Source organism: Bubalus kerabau, chromosome 18 (assembly GCF_029407905.1).
Source record: "Bubalus kerabau isolate K-KA32 ecotype Philippines breed swamp buffalo chromosome 18, PCC_UOA_SB_1v2, whole genome shotgun sequence".
In the NCBI taxonomy this organism is placed as follows: domain Eukaryota; kingdom Metazoa; phylum Chordata; class Mammalia; order Artiodactyla; family Bovidae; genus Bubalus; species Bubalus kerabau.
Genome location: NC_073641.1, coordinates 34,609,061 through 34,632,442, shown reverse-complemented (window position 1 = coordinate 34,632,442; position 23,382 = coordinate 34,609,061). Strand labels below are relative to the sequence as shown.

The 23,382-nt window shown below is 39.8% G+C and overlaps 1 protein-coding gene across 3 annotated transcripts in view; it reads right to left on the bottom strand.

Annotated features, from left to right (window-relative positions):
- The window catches only part of OXCT1 (3-oxoacid CoA-transferase 1), a 166,749-nt gene that overhangs the window by 20,783 nt on the left and 122,584 nt on the right, over positions 1-23,382 (bottom strand). For 2 of the 3 annotated variants that reach the window (XM_055555077.1, XM_055555080.1), the window contains one exon: positions 13,166-13,255. In XM_055555077.1, coding sequence (XP_055411052.1) covers positions 13,166-13,255 — 90 coding nt within the window. Of the gene's footprint in view, positions 1-13,165; positions 13,256-21,142; positions 21,598-23,382 lie in introns of those variants that run through there. The other variant, XM_055555079.1, reaches the window with a different exon arrangement.

Here is a 23,382-nt window from a genome sequence, read left to right as displayed (position 1 = left end):
GCTGTGGTTTTATTTTCAACTGCCAAGTCTTCTTCCTTACCTGATCACGGTAGGAAGAAATGTTCTGAACATGCAGTATAATGGGAGGGATTGACTCTACATCCGAATTTTTAGGGTGAGTGGTGTCTTGTTCATCTCCATCAATCTGCTCCTTTCTTTCTCCACGAAGAAATGTCCAAAAAGGTAGATGACCAGACACCAAGTGAAGCATCAAAAAAGCTCTGACTGGTCCTCAAGGCTTCTGATTTTTATATATATTTCCTTCTTTGCTAACTTCATCATAACCTTGGTGAACATTTAAATCTCTGTCCTCCACCTGCTTCTCCAGCTTTTCTCTTCTCCACTGCATCACTTACAGGCCTCCTACAAAATCTAGGAAACCACCATTTTCTTTTTATCCAACCGAATACTTTCTATTACTTGCTTCATGGTGATGTCTCTTTAATTCTTTAGATAATCTGTGTGCAATTTTGCTAAATTCTTCAGTATAAATAATTCTGGTTAAATGATAATAAACCTCTTGTCATCATTACAACAAGCTTCATGTTATCATAATAAACTTAATCCAAGATAACAAGTTCTCTTTTTTACAGTGATTTTTGCATTCCATGTCAACACTTCATTTATCGGAGGCAACAGAGCATTCATGTAAGACTTTGATTTACATAAAACCCCATTTCATGCCCATCTTTTCTGTTAAGTGTTTCTTAAATGTGCCCCAATATTATTTCTTCTTTCAGGCATCTTCTTTGGGAAAGCCCTGTGATCAAGTACAAAGAAGGCAAAGTCTAGAAGGTGGTTGCTCCTTAAGGGAACAAGTCTTCAGAAGCGTGTGTTCATGCCACCTGAAACACACTCCATGTACCCCTTCACCCCACATTTGAATGTCAACACCCGCCCCACTCTTCATGACTTGGCTCCGGTGTCATCTACCCTGGAGAAACCATCTCTAACATCCCCTATAGAGTGCCCCTACACCAACTGCACTCATCTCACACGCTAGTAAAGTAATGCCCAAAATTCTCCAAGCCAGGCTTCAGCAGTATGTGAACCGTGAACTTCCTGATGTTCAAGCTGGTTTTAGAAAAGGCAGACGAACCAGAGATCAAATTGCCAACATCCGCTGGATCATGGAAAAGGCAAGAGAGTTCCAGAAAAGCATCTATTTCTGCTTTATTGACTATGCCAAAGCCTTTGACTGTGTGGATCACAAGAAACTGTGGAAAATTCTGAAAGAGATGGGAATACCAGACCACCTGACCTGCCTCTTGAGAAACCTATATGCAGGTCAGGAAGCAACAGTTAGAACTGGACATGGAACAACAGACTGGCTCCAAATAGGAAAAGGAGTTCGTCAAGGCTGTGAAGAAGACTGAGCACCGAAGAATGGATGCTTTTGAACTGTGGTGTTGGAGAAGACTCTTGAGAGTCCCTTGGACTGCAAGGAGATCCAAGCAGTCCATTCTGAAGGAGATGAGCCCTGGGATTTCTTTGGAAGGAATGATGCTAAAGCTGAAACTCCAGTACTTTGGCCACCTCATGCCAAGAGTTGACTCACTGGAAAAGACTCTGGTGCTGGGAGGGATTGGGGGCAAGAGGAGAAGGGGACAACAGAGGATAAGATGGCTGGATGGCATCACTGACTCGATGGACGTGAGTCTCAGTGAACTCCGGGAGTTGGTGATGGATAGGGAGGATTGGCATGCTGCTATTCATGGGGTTGCAAAGAGTCAGACACGACTGAGCGACTGATCTGATCTGATCTGACCCCAGTGTCCAAGGGACATCCCCAGTCTGCACCCCTTAGGCACTCCTGTGTTTCCTCTGCTTTCCACAAATGTAATTGTTGCTTTCTCTTTACCCACCACTGGACTCAGAGCTCCCTGGACGCTGAAACAATTTATCTCTGTATCTTCAGCAAATGAGTAGAATACTAGACAAACTACAGTGATCAATAAACGCTGTCTGACTATTACAATTCTGATCCAAGGAATCCAGCAGCATTAGAGTTGTAAAATATCATGTGGCTGAGTGCCTGTGGTCTACTGGAGGCTGCTTTAGTCCTAAGAAATGTACTTCTACCTCCTTAGCATCTCTGAGCTCACTAGGAGAAGTAAAGCTCGCAGAAGTGTGCAAAGGAACTTAGGGGAGATAGATAAGGGCATGAGCAAAAGGAGAAGCAAAGACTATACTATAGAGAATGCCCTTGTGGTCCATTGGTTAGGACTTGACACTTTCACTGCCCTGGCCTGGGTTCAATCCCTGGTCAGGAAACTAGTATCTCACAAGATATGTGGCACAGCCAAAAAAGAAAAAAAAAAGGACTGCATTATGAAGCATACAAAAGTGTAAGTCAGAAACTGAGTGAATTATACTTATTCTACTTCTTCTGCCTGCTCTCTCCTAAAACTGAAATGTTTACATTAATCTGCTGAAAAGCAGGGCTACAAAGGCTGACCCTGCCAAAGGAATACTCCATACTTTGTCTGCTGGCAAAACAAAACCAAGGACAGGTCTCTCTTACGGCATGCCAAAATATCATGGAGGAAACCTGAGTGCCACTGCCCTCACCCCTTCCTTCTATACACACACATACACAAGCACACACAGAAAAGACATAAAAAACTGGGGAACACTCTATTACAAAACCCACGGCTGTCAAATCACTGTGATGATTGATATGGTACCTAGAAGAGAAACACATGACTTGCTAAAGAAAGAAAATCAAGGTACACAGAATAAAAGGACAAGATGATGATCATATTACTCACACTGAGTTTATCTTCATGGGATATTTTTAGCCTTTACATAGCACCTATTTGGTTGGGATGCCAACAATCCACATAGGACTTTAGTGGAAAGACTCAGCTAGCTCTGAAATGGAGAACAATTGATATTACAAATGGTTTTTACAAGTGGATGTAATAACAGTTTGTAGTTACACAGGCACATTCTCAGGGGAAGACCAGCCAAATGAGACAATAGATACAGCAAGTCATTTCCCTGAAAATTAGTCTTTAGGGCTTTGAGACCTTAGAATAGAAGGCCATTTTTCTTCAATATAATACAAAGGTCTTTATCATCGCCTTTTATTTTCTCTCCAAAGACTGAATCCTATGGTCTCTAGACGAAGGATGGCAGAATCCAGGACTGAGCAGAAATTGTTTTCTCTTTCCATCCCTGAACTACTATGGTGCCGTAGAAAGCAGCTCTGAGCGTTAGCTTTCCTATCAAGAACTATGGATACTCAAGATCACAGGACTTAATGTTATTCACTTAATTAAATTCTATAAGACATTTTAAAGGGCTTTATTGGCTGCTGGGCTGTGTTCTGCTATTTTCTTCTATTATAACATTTGTTTTTTTGCAGGCATGGCCATCATTAAAGAACAAATAAAAAAGACAAAACCATGTGAGGATTTCTGTGGAAAATTCTGAAAGAAATGGGAATACCACACCACCTGATCTGCCTCTTGAGAAATTTGTATGCAGGTCAGGAAGCAACAGTTAGAACTGGACATGGAACAACAGACTGGCTCCAAATAGGAAAAGGAGTACGTCAAGGCTGTATATCGTCACCCTGCTTATTTAACTTCTATGCAGAGTACATCATGAGAAACGCTGGACTGGAGGAAACACAAGCTGGAATCAAGATTGCTGGGAGAAATATCAATAACCTCAGATATGCAGATGACACCACCCTTATGGCAGAAAGTGAAGAGGAACTCAAAAGCCCCTTGATGAAAGTGAAAGTGGAGAGTGAAAAAGTTGGCTTAAAGCTCAACATTCAGAAAACGAAGATCATGGCATCCGGTCCCACCACTTCATGGGAAATAGATGGGGAAACAGTGGAAACAGTGTCAGACTTTATTTTTCTGGGCTCCAAAATCACTGCAGATGGTGACTGCAGCCATGAAATTAAAAGACGCTTACTCCTTGGAAGGAAAGTTATGACCAACCTAGATAGCATATTCAAAAGCAGAGACATTACTTTGCCAACAAAGGTTCGTCTGGTCAAGGCTATGGTTTTTCCTGTGGTTATATATGGATGTGAGAGTTGGACTGTGAAGAAGACTGAGCACCGAAGAATGGATGCTTTTGAACTGTGGTGTTGGAGAAGACTCTTGAGAGTCCCTTGGACTGCAAGGAGATCCAACCAGTCCATTCTGAAGGAGATCAGCCCTGGGATCTCTTTGGAAGGAATGATGCTAAAGCTGAAACTCCAGTACTTTGGCCACCTGATGCCAAGAGTTGACTGGTTGGAAAAGACTCTGATGCTGGGAGGGATTGGGGGCAGGAGGAGAAGGGGACAACAGAGGATGAGATGGCTGGATGGCATCACTGACTCGATGGTCTTAAGTCTGAGTGAACTCTGGGAGTTGGTGATGGACAGGGAGGCCTGGCGTGCTGCAATTCATGGGGTCGCAAAGAGTCGGACATGACTGAGTGACTGATCTGATTTGATCTGATTGTTTTTTTTTTTCCAAACAAGCCTAGCGAAGAAGTTTCATTAACAAATTATAAAACAGCGACAAGCTCTTACGAATGAAAAAAAATTAAACCAAATGAAACTGTTAATTATGAATTATCCTCACAAAAGAACACTTTATCTTGGGATACTTTTCAATGTTGCAGAAAATTATCTCAAGGATGTTTCTGAGAAAGCATTTTTTAAAAAAACTCTTTCATATTTGCAGCTTTTGGTAATATATTTGATCCAAATTAAAAAGGATGAATAAATCTCATTTATACTTTGTATAATTCCTCTGCACAAAAAACAAAACAAAGACAAGGTAAAACAGTATTCAAGATTTCCATATGACACCTTTGCTATCATATATGAAATGGACTTAATAAAAGTTTATTCACAAAGATTTATTCTCAACTTCATGACAAAAAAAGACAAATGAAATTATATATGAAACAGAATCCGAGACCTAGAGAACAAACTTCTCATTGTGGGGAACAAACTTCTCATTGGGGGGAAGGGTGGGGAGGATGGACAGATGGGAGGTTGGAATTGACCTATGCTGCTGCTGCTAAGTTGCTTCAGTCATGTCCGACTCTGTGCGACCCCATAAACGGCAGCCCACCAGGCTACGCCGTCCCTGGGATTCTCCAGGCAAGAACACTGGAGTGGGCTGCCATTTCCTTCTCCAATGTATGAAAGTGAAAAGTGAAAGTGAAGTCGCTCAGTCGTGCCCAACTCTTAGCAACCCCATGGACTGCAGCCTACCAGGCTCCTCCATCCATGGGATTTTCCAGGCAAGAGTACTGGAGTGGGGTGCCATTGCCTTCTCGGGAACTGAACTATACGCACTGCTATATTTAAAACAGATAATCAGCAAGAGGCTACTCAGGGAACTCTGCTCAATATTCTTTAATAACCTAAATGGGAAAAGAACTTGAAAGAGAATAGACATATGTATATGTATAACTGAATCACTTTGCTGTACACCCGAAACTAACACAACATTGTTGATCAACTATAGCCCAATACAAAAGTTAAAAAATAAGTTACATTATATTAAAAAAGCAAAGACAAAGTAAAACAGTATTCAAGATTTTGATATGACTGCTTTGCTATCAGATACAGATTAGACTTAAATAAAATATTATTCACAAAGATTTATCCTCAGCTTCGTAACAATATAATTATGACTCTTTTTATCCTTTAGAATCCAGGACTCCTACTGTAATAAAAATAAAACCTAAGCCTGTTTCAGAAATAGAGCTCTCATTTATGTTCTCAAAAATAAGTACTGGAGCTTTGCCTGTTTCCAATAAATGACAACTATGACTGAGTTTCTTTGCTTTTGTGCTCTGAGAGTTATACCCTTAGGAACACATTTCCAGTACACAATACTGAGAACAAAACACTTTCCTTTATCTTGTTAGTGATGATGGTAGTTGCCAGACAGAAAAGTTTAGTAACAGAAAAGGGAGGCAGGATATATAGCTTCTCAGCTTGCGTCTGGTTTTAATTTTCTACTTGGTCTTAGTTTTCTACTTGACCTTTATCAGAATGTTTAATCTCCAGGAAATTTGGCTGGATTATCTTTAGAAGGAAAACAGTTAAGACTTACCTCAGAAGAGGGTTATAATGATAAAATAGAGGCAGTTTATGAACATGTAACTGCTTGGAAAAAGTTAAGTGTTCAAATACGTTCAAATTAGTGAATTCAACAATTACTGATTCCTAATATGAACCGGGCATGATTTTCCTCAGCTGTTGTGATAGAAAGAGCCCCTGCCCTCATGGAACTCACATTCTAGTGCAGAAAGGAGAGGAAGCTGCTCTGGTATTCTCAACAGAGATCTGACTGAATTGAGGAGGCGAGCCATGCAGATAACCTGAGAAGAGCTTTCCAGGCAGAGAGTAACAAGCGCAAAGGCCCCGAGGCAGAGGGTGTTTGGAATGTTCCAGAAACTTACAGGAATAGAGTCTGGCTAGAGCTCAGTGGGCAAGTGGGAGAATCCCAGTAGCTTGAATCACAGAGGTACTGCGATTGATGCTGACAAACCAGGGGGGGCCTTAGAAACAATACGTAGCACTCTGAACTTGATCTAAGGGAGATGGGAAGCCGTGGAGGGTTTCTGAGCCCAGAAAGAAGTGATATAATCTGGTTTATATTTTAAAACATCACTCCTACCACATGTGGAGAACTGTGTGTGTGCGTGTGTTTCCACCCAACTCGTCTTTGTTTCTCTGACAATAGGGATCTCAGCATGCACTGCCCTCCAACACCAGTGCCTGTTCTCCTGACCTGCAACACACAGGTCCCCGCAAACTCTGCCCCATCCATCACATCTCCACGCAAATGCTGCATCCCATGACATGCACTCTGATGTATAACTATTCTAAGTATTGGTTTCTATGACTCTATCCTGGTGAGACTCTTACCTGTCTAAATGAAGGACCACATCTTTCTAACTTCCTCAGAGCCTATTATAGTGCTTGGCATATAGTAGGTACTCAACAAATATTTGGTGCCTGCAGAAACAAGTAAATTAACATACTTACATACAATAATTCTGCCAAATTTCCAGAAAAAGCATCAAAGAATATTCATCAGAGGATGGAAGGTGCTAAGCCAGCAAATTTATAAAAAGCTGGCTCATTTATATTTGATGGGGTAGAGGTAGAAGTGAGCCATTAAAAAAAGAAAGAGAACAGAACATGGAAACAACTAAGAACTTGAAACAACACGATGCATTTGTGGAGATCCTAGAAGAAGTGAAGCCCTTGAAACAGAATGGGGTGGGCTGCTGGGGAGTTGATGACAAAAGACTGGGAGGCTCAGATAAGCTAAATACCGTGGCCCTAATTCAATCCAGCTTTAGTTTGAGACTAGCCACTTTGGCAGTGGCATGGCATGACTGGTTACCAGGAAAGAAAGTCTGTCTAGCAGTAAGAGGACCTTTGGGATGCTATGCAGATGTGACAAGGACCTAAACAAGCAGAAATGCACAGGATGGAGCAGATTACAAGGGGTGCTGTGGATGCAATATGTACAGTGCTTGGTGCCAGGGGAGGGGCAGAAATTTCACAGGTAATTTCCAGAAGGGGCAGGGGCATCATCACTTCTCCAGTTGGGCTAGCAAATGGGAGATTTTTAGAGGAAATGGTGATTTTACTTGTATAAGTGTTATAGTTGAGGCAGTTATGGAATAATCGGGGGGAGTTATCTAACAGGGAAGAAATACAGTCCTAGAATTCATCAGACAATTCCAGTGTGGACATAAGGATCAAGGATTCACTAAGTGAAGAATAACAGTTGGGGACAAAAATTTATATAGCATCCAAGAAAGATGCAGAGAGTCAGAGGTACAGAGGACCTTGGATGAAGTTACATGGAGCCCTGAAGGAACTAGTGAAAAAGAGGATGTGGTATCTAGGGATCCAGGTTGTTGAGAACAGCTTTGCACTGGGGTAGCATGTGGTTTACAACTTTGGGTCCAAGGCTACAGTTAAGGTCTTTCTCAGAAGACCAGAGAGAGGCAAAGAAAGTCCAAAGAATTTGGCTTTAAGAGTATGATCCAGAAATTACATGGGTTCAAATGCTCAAATCCCACTGACTCAAACTTGGTTACATGGATTGACGGCAGAAGAAGGGGATGACAGAGGATGAGATGGTTGGATAGCATCACTAACTCAATGGACATGAGTTTGAGTAAGCTCTGAGAGATGTAAAGGACAGGGAAGCCTAGTGTGCTGCAGTCTATGGGATCGCAAAGAGTCAGACATGACTTTGTGACTGAACAACATGCAAGGGAGGTCTGGAAAATGTGGTCTGTCACTGGGCTACAATGTGCCCAGCTAAAGCCTGGGAGGCTTCTAATACAAAAGGGAAGAAGGGGAGATGGGTACTAAGTGACACAATTCCGTTGCTTTCTTTTAAATATTTTGCTGAGAGAATTCTCTGGCGGTGGTCCAGTGGTTAGGGCTCCTTGCTCTCCCTGCTGAGTGAGAGCAAGGAGTTCAATCTCACAAGCCAAATGACATGGCCAATAAAAAAATAAATGAATATTTTGCTGATATCCATCTCAACAAAGTAAGGAGAGCTTTGACCAGGAAAAAATGAAAAAAAAGAAAGAGGTAATTCTGAAATCTGATGCTCCCAGAAAATGGCCGGTGTGGGTGGGACGGTGATACAGAGGTAACTCTTGTGAGGATGCAGCATGGAATCGTATGATGAACATGGACTAGACCAAACTGAGTATAACTTGAAGCTCTGCCGCTGACCTGGACAAGTTTCTGACCTGCCTACATCCCAGCCTTACATTACAGGGTCACTGAGAGGTTAATAGATTCAGTATCTACAATGCCATACACAGAGCCTTGCACCTATTGAGGACTCAAACTCCTATTCCTTTCCTCCATTTTTCCCCATTTTTAGAGGGCAAAAGAAGGACATGCCAAGAGATCAAAAGAAGAGAAGAAAGAAGGTGGCTAGACACCAAAAACTACCACTACTTTTTTGTAATTTTGCCTGGAACCTCGACACCTAAGTTTATTTTTTTTATTATTATTTTTTTAATTTTATTTTATTTTTAAACTTTACAATATTGTATTAGTTTTTCCAAATATCAAAATGAATCCGCCACAGGTATACATGTGTTCCCCATCCTGAACCCTCCTCCCTCCTCCCTCCCCATACCATCCCTCTGGGTCATCCCAGTGCACCAGCCCCAAGTATCCAGTATCGTGCATCGAACCTGGACTGGCAGCTCGTTTCATACATGGTATTATACATGTTTCAATGCCATTCTCCCAAATCTTCCCACCCTCTCCCTCTCCCACAGAGTCCATAAGACTGATCTATACATCAGTGTCTCTTTTGCTGTCTCGTACACAGGGTTATTGTTACCATCTTTCTAAATTCCATATATATATGTGTTAGTATACTGTATTGGTGTTTTTCTTTCTGGCTTACTTCACTCTGTATAATAGGCTCCAGTTTCATCCACCTCATTAGAACTGATTCAAATGTATTCTTTTTAATGGCTGAGTAATACTCCATTGTGTATATGTACCACTGCTTTCTTATTCATTCATCTGCTGATGGACATCTAGGTTGCTTCCATGTCCTGGCTATTATAAACAGTGCTGCGATGAACATTGGGGTACACGTGTCTCTTTCCCTTCTGGTTTCCTCAGTGTGTATGCCCAGCAGTGGGATTGCTGGATCATAAGGCAGTTCTATTTCCAGTTTTTTAAGGAACCTCCACACTGTTCTCCATAGTGGCTGTACTAGTTTGCATTCCCACCAACAGTGTAAGAGGGTTCCCTTTTCTCCACACCCTCTCCAGCATTGATTGCTTGTAGACTTTTGGATCGTAGCCATTCTGACTGGCATGAAATGGTACCTCACAGTGGTTTTGATTTGCATAAACATGAAAGCCACTCTACAATGCCAGTCTGACACCAGTGCCTGCTATATGTCTCCAGAGGCAGTTTCAAGGCAAGGAAAATGTTATGATGGTTACTCTAGAGCAGCACTGTAGGCAGCCAGGCTTCAAATACCAGAAGCTGCTAGCTGGCTGCAAAGACTTACAAGAAAAGAGTTTCCTTTGATTAAAACATTTGTAAACATTAGGTCATGCTGTATTTGTAAGTAACCTGCATCTGTAACCCTATAGATGAAGAAAAGGAGCAAAAAGCTATACCTAAGACCAGCTGATGGCTCCATCCACTTACTGAAAAAAAAGATTAGCAGCCCAAGAATACAAGATTATATTTCTTTCTTCAGGTTTTAATTTTTCACTGCAAACTATCCACTCTGTATCTTAGAAAACTGTAGGGATTCTCCCCCTGGGCTGATTAGTCATAAGGCAGTAGAAGTTACCTGGCATGTCTAAAAGAACTGGTCATTAACTGGAGAGGCCACTAGGAGTGAAAGAACTCTCCTCTCTCTTTTATTTCCAACCTCTATCAATCTTCAGGCAGACAAAAGATGCAGGGAAGAAGTGAGGTCCTTGTGTTTCCTTAAGTTGGGCCAGTAACAATGAGTCCAGGTAAACAATAGAGAGTAGGAATCACATTCCAGGAGTAAAAAGTAAAGGTGGCAAGAAAAGAAACTTCTTCTTTTGGTTAGTTTTCAAGGTTTGTTGTTATTTAGTTGCTAAGTCATGTCCAACTCTTCTGCAACCCCATGGACTGTAGCCCACCAGACTCCTCTGTCCATGGGATTTCCCAAGCAAATATACTGGAGTGGGTTGCCATTTTCTTCTCCAGGGCATCTTTCCCACCCAAGGATCGAACGTGTGTCTCTTGCACTAGCAGGTGGATTCTCTGTCACTGAGCAAACAGGGAAGCCCAGTTTTCAAGGTTATCTAACTATGAAGTATGAAGAAATCACTATTATTATTGCATCCTCCTGTCAATGGTTGTTCAACTGCTACTTGTGATTTGGGGCTCTCGCAAGAGGAGATAGATAAACACATGTCCTTCTATTCTGCCATCTTGAACCAATCTCTTAATCACAAGAATACTTTTTGCTAGTTTGTTCAATTGAAAGTATCTACGGAAAATTTCTAACTTCAGTTCTGGTCTAAAAGTCAGTGCCAGTTTCCTCACTGAGAGAAGAAAAATAAGAAATGCTAAAAAAAAAAAAAAAAAAAGAGTATCTTCCTTCTATGAAAAGCTTTAATAAGGGACTTCTAATCAGAAGTTTGAAGCGCCATGTTTCCTCTATCAAAAATTCCAGCTGAGGAGAAAGAAAACAGTTTGGGGGGAAAAGAGAAGTGAGAGAGAGAGAATTTGCTAACTACAGGCCCAGTGTTTTTAAAACGAATGCACAAAAATAATCTGAAATGAGTTGGACTTCACTGCCTATGCGTCAACACTGAAGGAACAACAAAAGGAAAGTCGGCAAGAGTTTCCTCCAAACAGACATTATGTTCTGGAAAAAATTTGGATTTGATTTGCGTGCTTGGCATTCCTTTGTCTCTGAAATGGAGTATTTTAGATGCTTTTTGCAAGGCACTGCTCAGAAGTCACCTGTGTTGGTTTCATTTCTATTGTTCCATATTTAGGCTTCACTGCTCAGTTTTCAGTGTTTACTAAGCAATTTATAATTTTGTATTTATTACAGTTTTCACAATGAAACTGCTTCATGACACACATCATTCTGTAACAGAACTCCCCATGGGAAGCAAGTCAAATGCAAATCTTTCAGATCCAGGCTCTCCAACAATACTTCATCACCAAATAAAAAAAGTGAAAATGAACTACCACTTCCACTCAAAATAGCAGGTATTAAGGAAAAGACCCTGATGCTAGCAAAGATTGAGGGCAGGAGGAGAAGGGAACGACAGAGGGCAAGATGGCTGAATGGCATCACTGATTCAATGGACATGAGTTTGAACAAAATTTGGGAGATAGTGAAGGACAGGGAAGCCTGGCGTGCTGCAGTCCATGGGGTCGCAGAGTCGAACACGACTTAGCAACTGAACAACAACAACAAGGTGAAAACAAATAGTTTTTGTTTCAAAAGTAAGACTTTTAAAGGAGAATGAGCAGAGGGCATAGAGAGTGAAAAGCGTACTCGTCACTCAATATCAACTTTGCAAATTATCAGAAGCCCAGGGATTCAGGTCAGGAAGGCAATTAAGCTCAGCTGGTTCAAATACAAATAAGAAAGGAATAAGAAAGGAAGTCATACTGATAGCTTGATATTTAGAAGACTGGGCTTCAAAGTCAGAGGTATCAGGACTAATCTCAGTTTCACTAGTTATGTGACCTCAGGCAAGTACCTAACTTCACTGAAACTCTGTTTCTGGACCCATGACAAATACCTATATCAAGCTCGTGGGCTTGTACAGGCAAGCACACACAGAGCTTAGTGTACCTTTGGAGCACAGTAAGCTCAATGAATGGAAGCCATCACATTGTAGGATAATGATATCATCATCATCATTAATTACACACCACGAGGTCAAGGATTCTTGTCCATTTTTAGTCACAGCCAAATTCCAGCAGTGCCCAACACAGAATAGGCATTCAATAAACACTGAATAATTTATCAAAATAGAAGTGTAATATTCTTCAGAATAGACCACTTGCTGTTACCAAGTCCATCATTTTCTAACACTTTCTCAAAATGGCACCTCCACAGCCTTGGTAAAAGGCCATATTATCCATATGAAAATAACTGCTTTTAAAAACCCACATTCTGTTGCATTTTCATTTTTCACAGAAATAGCAACCACTATAACCATCTTTAAACCTAAATCAGAATTCACTGGCAGTCCAGTGGTTAGGACACTGAGCTTCCACTGTCTGGCAGAACGAGTTCAATTCCCGGTTGGGGAACTAATATCCCTCATGCCGCTGGGTGTGGCCCCAAAATTAAAAATGTCTACAAACCAGAATCAACACCTCTTCCCTAATGTCTTTTCACTGCCTTTGAAGACATTATAGCTTTTACCTTTAATGTGCACGTGAGGCAAATAATCAAAGAATGCCCTGATGTTTGCTTCAAAGTTAAACAACCATTTAGCTGAATGATAATAAATAATTGTCTTTATTTGCAATATTTTGCTCTAAAATATAAACACTATCAAGTTGAGTGATCCAGAGCAAACAATAAAAACCACAGCCACATGACCTGGTGCACAGGATTTCAGCCCAGTGCGAATTTCCAAAAGTAGCCCTCCTTACCTTTGCAGAATGTTCCATGGTGACCACTACTTTGGTTCTGGCACTGGACACTAGATCCATAGCCCCTCCCATTCCTTTCACCATCTTTCCCTGCAAAACAAACATAAAATAAGAAGTAATTCTCTTTCAACCTTTCAGTATGTGGTGTAACAAAATTAACTTGCAAGAAGTTGCTGGAATAATTAATCAGAAAAACTCATTGACCTTCATTGCTTAGTACTTGAACTTTATCACCTTAATATTCTGTTGTTCTCTATTATTCTGTGGCTGAAGGATAAGTTCAGGATAAATATTACTATGTCACATTTATTAAATATAGCTAACATTATTACATCAAAGAAATATTAGCAATAAGGCAATCAGTGGATAAGAAAAGCCTCAAGAATCTTTCCAAAATTCTGGGCACATTACTACTATCAGAATAATAGGAGATTAAAATCTATATACCCCTGACATTCATTTCTTTCTTTTTAAACATACAATTGGCACCACTGAGTCTTCAATCACAGACCCTTTCTAAAGCACTCTCTTGGATGTCCTGTAGATTAAATGCCACTAGGTAATAAACTAATGCATTAGTGGTGTTTCCCTAGTAATGATTAATATGAAAGGTGGGTCTGTCTTTCCAAAACTTGGCACTCCTTTTGCTCTAACAAAAATAAACCAAAACAAAAATATATGTTTCTGTGAGGCAAAAATGGAAAACAAAAGCAGGGTTCAGGATCCTTTCATCAAGACAATTCTATTGGTGTTCATCTGTCCAGATCCTCATTCATTAAACATTTACCAACCACCTTCTCTGTGCCATATACTCTGAATAATTCCCACTGTCTAGTCTGTCTCCTGGTTACAGAATTTTGGAAAAAGCAAGTGCTTCCAGAGATGATGAAATAAATTCTTACTCAAGTAGATTGACGAGAAATATTTCTAACACCGAAACCTCCTGAAAATTTAATATATTTTTTCTTACAAGTCCTCTTGCTGATTTGACAGTAAATGGTTACAGGGCTCTCAGCTCCTTTCCCCTAATTTCATAGCTTTAAGGAGATTAGGAAATACACTCACAGCTGGCTTTAAAACAGTCTCAAATCCCCTGGTTTCAGAAACATTTTAGAGGTCAATGCAACACTGCATGAACATGAATTAGGAAATAGAAAAGAAGGGAGTAAGTAGTCAGGATATCTTAGTGGTTTGGAGCTTGTCACTAAATGACATGAGAAGCATGGCAATGGTTGGAGAGTGGAGCAAGAACGGAGTAGAAGAGACCAAATGAGTCAGTCTTCAGACATTAAGATTGCCATGAAGCAGAATATCCATGTAGAAATGTATAATTTTATATTTCTATAAGTCAAGCCTTCAACCTTATTTGACTGCAATTTTAATAAGTTAAGCACCACGTCATAATATTTCTGTAGAGAACACTGATGTGTTATGGTACAAAATATGAAAGTTATAGATGGAAGCAATGAATGTCTATCATAAACTCCAATTGTTAGAAGTTTGAGATTTTTTAATGCATCAGAAGACACTAAAGCTAGTCCATTTTAAAATATCTCAAACTGCTGTGGTAAGAATATCCAGCCAGTCTGAGCTTCTACACACGGTGTCCTTGGGCAGACTAAGAGTGTAAGTGCCAAAGAATGAGAAAGCCAAAGAAAACTGGAGGCTAAGTTAGTGCATTAAACGTTCCTTGAATTAAAACAGAATTCTTTGAATTAGAATATACCACAGTCCAATTTTGTCCATTGTGACACAATGATACTGGTAAAAGTTTATGACAGACTCTAAAAAGAAGCTTGTCCATTTTAGGTGAATCTGATGTATGTATTTTAAACCCCTGTCAATTATTTAAGAAAGACTTACACAGTACCAACTAGGCACATAACACTGTGCTGGCAGGAATATGAAGAGCTATAAAACATGTCGGAAAGAACTAGCTCTTTGTTTCTGTTAAAAAGAACTTTATCCCCTGACTCAATGTAAATGAACAGCCTTCATCAGGCAAAGGAATTCAAGTGATCTAATGTTCTGTCCTCAAAGCACATGCTATGTTTCAAAGCACGGTTCTGAAACTTACACATTGGTTTCCAAGAGTGAAAAATGCACAAGATTAAGTGCAGAACACCTGAGATCTATTAACCCATCGTGTGTCGTGTGCAAAACACCGAGAGACAGGTTCAATCCCTGAGTCATGATCCCCTGAGGGCATGGGAACCCACTCCAGTATTCGTGCCTGGAGAATCCCATGGACAGAGGAGCCTACAGTCCACGGCTACAGTCAATGGGGTGGCAAAGAATTGGACACGACTGACGTGACATAGCATGTACATGCACAAATCTCTCTGAATTTGGGCTCATTCTTCATAATTCAGGAATAAGAATATCTGCCCTACCATAAAGCTGTTGTGAGGAATGGATGAAATAATGTATAAAAACTGTGGAATAAACAAAAGTTTGTAAGTTTACCGACTTACATATTCAGTCAATTCAGTTTCCTGAGTGTCTAACATAAGCCTGACAGTACTGGGTGCTAGAGTTAGAGATGATCAAGACAGGCTTCTTTCCTCATAAATTTCACCATTGAGGGAAGGGAAAGCATCCTTGTGTAATTAAAGAGACTGGAACCAAACTTCTTCCCTGTTAAAAGAAGCATTCTCCACCTCTCCCTCATCCCAAGGCAGAGCTAAGTGCCTCTTCCCTGTGTCCTTGGCACTATTCAGTATGTAATTCTATCATAATGAATGTCAACTCTCCTTTTCTTTCTGTCATTGTATTGTTTATTATTATTATTACTACATTATAGGTGCTCAGATGAATAAGTGGAGGAATGGCTTCAACTAACATAGGTATGTTCGCGCTCTAGCAGAACACTGAAGATGCAAATGCTAACTGTGCCTGGAGAGGCAGGAATGGGAGGAAGAGGCTGGGGCAGGGGGGTGTCACAGAAGAGATGCTTCACAAAAGCAGTCTGCCAAATGGGAAAGAGAACAGCAGTGACTCCTAAGGGAAAGCATTCTAGCAGGTTAACAGGAAAAACCTTCAAATGTTTGTTTTCATATTTTTTAAGTAAGTTCATTGTATTAGAAAAAGAAAATACAACATTTCCTTCCATTTCAATTTCCAAGTGATTTCTGAAACAGAATCAATTACTAAAGGAAAACAACTTATTCTATCTATACCAGCAGAAAAAAAAAAACAGTTATATAAGACATACTCTCTGAAGCAGGTGGGAAATTCAACACAGTCTTTCAACTCCACTCAGCAGGCACTCTTCTGGGACTCAACTACTTGAATATCCCATTTCTCTACTGCAGCTGGGGAAGACATGTGCCTGAGTGCTAGACAACGGAAGAGAGGGAGGAGACATCTGTAGTTTCAGGTTCTGGCCCATAAAAACCTCTCACATAGAATCCTTCATGCTCCTTCAAGTTCTACAATCTGGACATTGACATCATAGATGACTGAGCTTCCTTCAGCCTGGGTCCTTTAATAACCATGTGGAGCAGAGCCCACTTATTCAGAAACAAACTGCATTGTTCAATACAAGTGAAAAATAAACATATAAGATGCTAAACCACTGAAGTCAGGAGGCTTATCTCTTACATCAGCTAGTGTGACTAATAAAATAGTGTGTTGTCCAAAACAGTTCTATGTAAGGGACAGAATTCTGCACAGAAACAGAACTAACTGTTACAGCTGCACAACAGTGGGGGACCTGAGGCCTCTTCAGGAGACGTTGTACCACTGCTCTTCTGGGGGGGGGCGGGGTGTGACTCAGCCAGATACTGTCCTAGGCACTGTAATTACCTGTTTATCCAAATGTCCTACACACTGCTTGACATTTGATAGAGTTGAGATACAGAGCTCATCTCCGTCTTCATCTCCCTCCTAGAAACCCTATATCCTATTCAATATACAAAATAAAAAGCTGATAAAACAGAGAGGTTAAAGGGCTAAAAATATACTTTTAAATAAATCACAAGAGAGAAAGTGGTATTTAGAGAAAAACAGGCCTATAATAAAGAAGAGATTCTGGGCACGATTGAAGTACTGGGCCAGGGTGACACAAAGTGTGGCTTTCTTTAGAATCTCATCAGCAAACACACATTTCTTGAATGGGGCAACTTTAGTTCTGAAATGCATTCTGGCTAGCATAATGGGGAGATGATTGCTGGATACTCACTTCATAGCCAGCTCATTTTATGGATTGACTCTGACATCAAGTATGAAAAGAATACTGAAATAAAATGCACTAGAATGCTGCAATCTGTATTATTTAATATGACAGTTATAAAACTTTTCTAAAAAGATACTGACTCAAGTGTTATCCTCCATTCACAAATACTTCCAGGGTCTATTATGAACCAGGAACTAAAGAATTAGGAATAAAAAATGAATATGATCATCTACCTTTTTTCCCTAGGAAATATATTTAAACCAAAATAAATACTTTAAACACATTTTTATTTACTTTGATCCTATTTCCTAATATCAGAATTCTGAAGAAAAGTGAAGGAAATGGTTAAAATACCATTTAAAATAAAACATAAAACATACTGAAAATGATTCTTGCCATCATCTTTAGCATTAGTATATAAAAGTAATGGCTTATTTTCAGATCTGTTACCTCTAAATATTCTGTTAAGTAAGAAACAATGTACAATCTACAGAAACAATTTTTAAAGCATTTTAAACTAATGCTATGTGCCCCACTGAAAAATGTGAATCAAGTGTAAGAAAAGGGGAAAGATAGCTGTTATTTATTAATAAAGCTAGGGTTTGTTGTTCAGTATTAAATATCAGAACATTAAGAATCCATCTCAATCCAAATGTAAGCTTCTTTATTTCTATCTCAGTTCCCCATTATTAAAAAATGTTCTAGGAAAGAAAAGGGCCTCTAAACATGTTTCCAGCTAAAGTGCAGGATAGAGGGAAAGTAAAAAACATAATAATCAACATTGTTTAAACAAAGAGAGAAAGGTTATAAAAGATTTAAAATTTGCGTTAACTTAGCAAAGTTATAACAGAAGTACAGCAGAATATTTCTCTTTTCTGTTATACTTTGTATTCAAAACCAAGAAAAATGTGACTTTCTTTTCTAAGATTAATGTATATTTCCCAGGACAGGTGAATTGATCATGTAAACCAATTAATATTTAACTAGAAATGAAATAATAGTCTCTACTGCTAAGTAAATTGACAAAATTGCTTGTAACAAATATCAGTTATCAATCATAATATGGGCTGAACAGAAAAGCATTATATAAAAAGCAGTACTTGAATAAACTCAAAATTTCATTTTAGTAAGCACCCTTGCTCCTGTTCTCTCTGAGATCTTGTTTCATCAATTATCCCCCTCTCTGTAGATTCTTCAATACACTGAGGTCCGATTTCTGTCTTGATCATGCCCTTGAAGTGAGAACTACTCAATCCCTTCTCTAATATTTAATCATTTGATTCAGTAACACTGAGGGTTTATTTTATACATTCCTGGGCCTTTCCATGACATTTTACACTCTTGTCCACCAACTTCTGAACACTCTCTATACTCACTGGCTTCCATGGTTCATAAAATACCTCCTACTCTCTTTCAGGCCCCCTTTTCGCATCTTTTTCCCCACACCAGCTTTGTGTGTGGCCAACTTAAAACCTCTACCCTTGGGCTCCTGCTCTTGTCACTACTTGTTCTCCATGAGTGACTTCATCTGTGTGCTCATGATATAAATCACTCCATCTTTGATGTTTCTAAAACCACATTTCAGCTCAAATCTTTGCTCTGAGTTTCGGATTTCAATATCCACCAGTCAACCCTGTGGCACAATCTACTGGCTGATTCCCAAAATAATTTCCTCTTGTTTCTGGGCAATTGGCTACATTTCCCAGCCTTCCTTGAAGTTAGGGTTCATCATATGGATAACCTCTGACCAATGAATGGAAAAGGGTGAAAGTGATATATAATACTTCCAGGACTGGACCATAAAATCTTCCAAGAACAAGGTTCCATGTTTTTCCCCTTCCTGCAAACTACATGTTGAAGATGGTGCAGCCACAGAACACAAGAAATCTCAATCCCTGAACAGAAGACAGCTGTCTGCCAATGAGGAGTACTCATCTGGTCCTATGGGAGTGAGAACTAAAAACTTCTATTATAGTATGTTAATTATTCATGCCTCAACTCAGTATAGTCCAAACTAAATTAAGCATCTTTTTCAAGGCAAATCTTATCTGTTAACAAACTTCCTGTTTCAGTTAGTGGCCAACCATCTCAGGGTCTGAATCAGAAATGTTCCTATCTCTTGCTTCTCCTTCACTATCTAAGTACAATCAACGTGTCATTCAATCACAATATTTCTTGAATTTGACCATTTCTTATCTAGATAAGATATTTAAGACTTCTTCCCAAGTGGTGTTATAACATCCCTACTAGTCAACCTGTGTCCAGCCTTGACCTTGGTGCTATGCTGTGCTTAGTCTCTCAGTGATGTCTGATTCTTTGTGACCCCATGGACTGTAGCTTGCCAGGCTCCTCTGTCCATAGGGATTCTCCAGGCAAGAATACTGGAGTGGGTGGCCATGACCTCCTCCAGGGGATCTTCCCAACCCAAGGATTGAACCCAGATGTCCTGCGTTGCAGGCAGATTCTTTACCGTCTGAGCCACCAGAGAAGCCCCTTGACCTTCTCAAATCTTTTCAACTCACAACCTCAAAAATAATCTTCCTAAAATTAGCATTTTATATCATTCCTCTGCTTAAGACTCTTCACTAGTTCCCCAGTGCTGCAGGGTAAAGCCTAAGCACATCACTCAGTCTGGCACACAAACTATGATGGCCTGGCCTGGACCCTCCTCATCTCCTTACACCCCAGTTCCCATGTTTATTCCAGGAATAGTGAGTTTCTGGTCTACCACATATGGCTTCACACTATGCTGTAAGGCTCCACCCTCATTCTATCAAGTGTACTCCAGGTCACCCTTTATGTAACAATCCTGATTGAAGTCTCCCAGGAAGCATCCACATGCCTCTGCCCCACCCCATCAACAAGACAGATTAGGGACCTCTCTTTGCTGCTCTCACAGCATCCCTGCTCAGTCTCATTGCAGAATCGGTCACATGGCCTGCATCAGGATCAGGGCTGATGTTCCACTGGCAAGTAGTGATGAAGCCTCATCACTAATCAATCCAGGTAACTATAATTGAAATTCTTCCTCATGAGAAGCATCCCATTCCCCTCTCAACAAACTCTGTCCCACCCACCACCACCATATAACAACTTTAAACACAATACCAGGCCTCCAAGACAATCCAGCTATGACTACCATATGCTGTGATCGATCACATCTATTGTGATTCATCAGTATCTGTGCACTAGAGAAATCAATTATCTTCAAATAGGAAAAAGGAGCCCTAGCTATTAACTACACTGATTCTCTCATTTTGTAAAAGTATAAATACCACTCAATAGTGCCTACATAATTCACCTTTGAATTGGGTGAATGTAGGTGAATTCAGCTCAACCTACTCCAAGTAAATAAAAAATTTTCAATGTGCATAAAATTGATTGCAGGTCATTAACTCCACCTTTGTATAAGAAATTGATTATAAATTTACTAAGTGAAGAGTTAAAAGTAGAAAATGTTAATATTTTCTTTTCCTAAGGTATAAGCAATATATGATGAAGTTTCCCTGGGTTATAAATGAAGCATTTTGGGTAGGTTAACTTCTTACAAGGTCAGATAGATTGACAGTCTGATTACTCTGTTTGATTAATAAAATGAACAGCAGGAGGAAAACTCTTATGTTATTCTTAGCTCTGTCATGAAGCTATAGTTTCAGTCTTCATAGAATCTATTCATTATTCTGTAAAGATGGAAACAAATATCAAATAAGGTGGCTAGGTGAGTTCACCTTGTTTTATCAGACCTCCTATAGAAGACATCAATAGAAAGAGCTTGAACAAGTGCTCCAGGATAGATGTAAGGGGATTTGTTTTTATTTAACATGATTAAGTATTATTACAGTATAAATAAGTTATTTAATAAGAATTTAATTGAATTAATTAAATAATGCTAAGCACTGGCATTTCTGGTCCTGTACATTATCCAGAAACAGGATAAACACAATATTTTAAAATCCAAGAATTAAGTTATTTTCTTCATTAACAACCTCTTCTTTCCATTGGGTCACAGAGAGAAATGCATTAGAATCATATGAAACTGTCCCTATGATACGAAGAACTAACTCATTGGAAAAGACCTTGATGCTGGCAAAGATTGAAGGCAGGAGGAAAAGGGTGCAGCAGAGCATGAGATAGTTGGATGGCAGCCCGACTCCTTGGGCATGGGTTTGTGCAAACTCCGGGAGATGGTGAAGGAGAGGGAAGCCTGGTGTGCTGCAGTCCATGGGGTCACAAAAAGTCAGACACGACTGAGTGACTGAACAACAACAAAACAAAAACACATATGACCTAAAAACACAAAAATTTCATATGGCTGGTTCAAATTAATGTTCTAATGGTGGGAACACAGATCCCATTTACTATAACACAGAATATTTTTAAGGGCTTATGTTATTTTTAGGAAATCTCTAGATAATAACAACAAAAATGACAGCTAAAATACAAACAGAAAGATAACAATCATTTTTATGTGTCTGAATGTACAAAAATATATCAACATCCTTCAACAAGTCACTCACATGGAATATGAAATTATTACATTACTTTTGGAAATATGAAATAATCTTTCTCACAAAGTTTATCATCTGCTTCTTCAAAGGGGGTGTGGGTTGGTTGGAATGAAATGCGGGCGGTGAGCATAGAACCACGGGCAGAAGCACACTTGCTCCATCACCTCCTCCCACTGTCTGCTAAGCTCTAAAGAGCACAATTACAGAATTATTATAATTACACAGCCATCTCTGACAGCTGGATGGAGTTTTCAGAGAGAGAGGCACAGTGACTGAAAGAACATTACTAAGGAATACATCAAAATCATTACCAGTGTTTTTAACCACAGCAGAAAAGATCAAAAAATAGTGTAGAAGATAATTTAAAAGCTAAACACATACACACTTAAGAACAATTGCGAAAGAGCATAAGGGCTTCTCAGGTGGGTCAGTAGTAGAGAATCCACCTGTCAAGCACGAGACGTGGGTTCAGTCCCTGGATCAGGAAGATCCCCTGGAGAAGGGAATGGAAACCCACTCCAGTATTCTTGCCTGGGAAATCCCATGGACAGAGGAGCCTGCTGGGTTACAATCCACAGGGGCGCAAAAGAGTCGGGTATGACTTAGCAACTAAACAACAACAACAAATGCTATGTATACTAAATGTAGGTTCTATATTAAGCAAGTTAGAGGGTTAGGTAAAAGAACATGAAACCGTTTTGATTCTAGACTAAATTACTAAGTACTCTGCTTAATTTCCAAGGTAGCCTCTAGATTCAGCTGAAGATCCTGTTTAATGATGGCTAATTACTCACTGAGAGCTAACATCTATGAATGTTCACAGTGAATTGATAACCCATTAGTCACTGGTGGAGAGTCTTTTAAATTTTTTTCTCCTAAGCAAACCCAGTTCTGTAAAATGTGTACCCAGTGCCTCTCACATGTGAAGACAGTTCTCATTCTGGTTTCCTCAGAGAGCATACTCCACTTTCAGGACTAGGAGAACCATGGGTAACATTATTCCAGAGATTCAGATCCTAGGACTAGCAGGAGGTCTGAGCTCGAAAAAGGAGAAGCACAGTATCTTTGTAAGAAAGACCCAATTCTGGTAGCCAGCAGAGAATACTAAGGAGCCATGTCACTGTGGGAGGGTCCTGACATCACAGGCATCAGATGGTTTTAGGAATCAAGGACAGAATTTCTCTTCTGAAGACCCCGGAACTACAAGTGCACGGAAGATAAAATGGCTCCTCCTCAAACTAGGAAGAAGCAGGTGGAAACCAAGAAACTTTTCAAACACTGTAATCAAGTTTAAAAAATTACTTTCTGGGGACTTCCTTGGCAGTGTAAGACTCTGTGTTTCCACTGCAGGGGGCACGGGTTCAGTCCCTGGTCAGCACGGCCAAAAAAAAAAAAAAAAAATTTTTTTAAGCCTCTATATAAAAAAATTGGAGATTTTCCACAAAGTTAGTATTTTTGAAAGATATTTAATGAGGGAAATTGAGGAAGCATTAACTGGCTCAATGGTAAAAGAATCCACCTGCCAATGTATT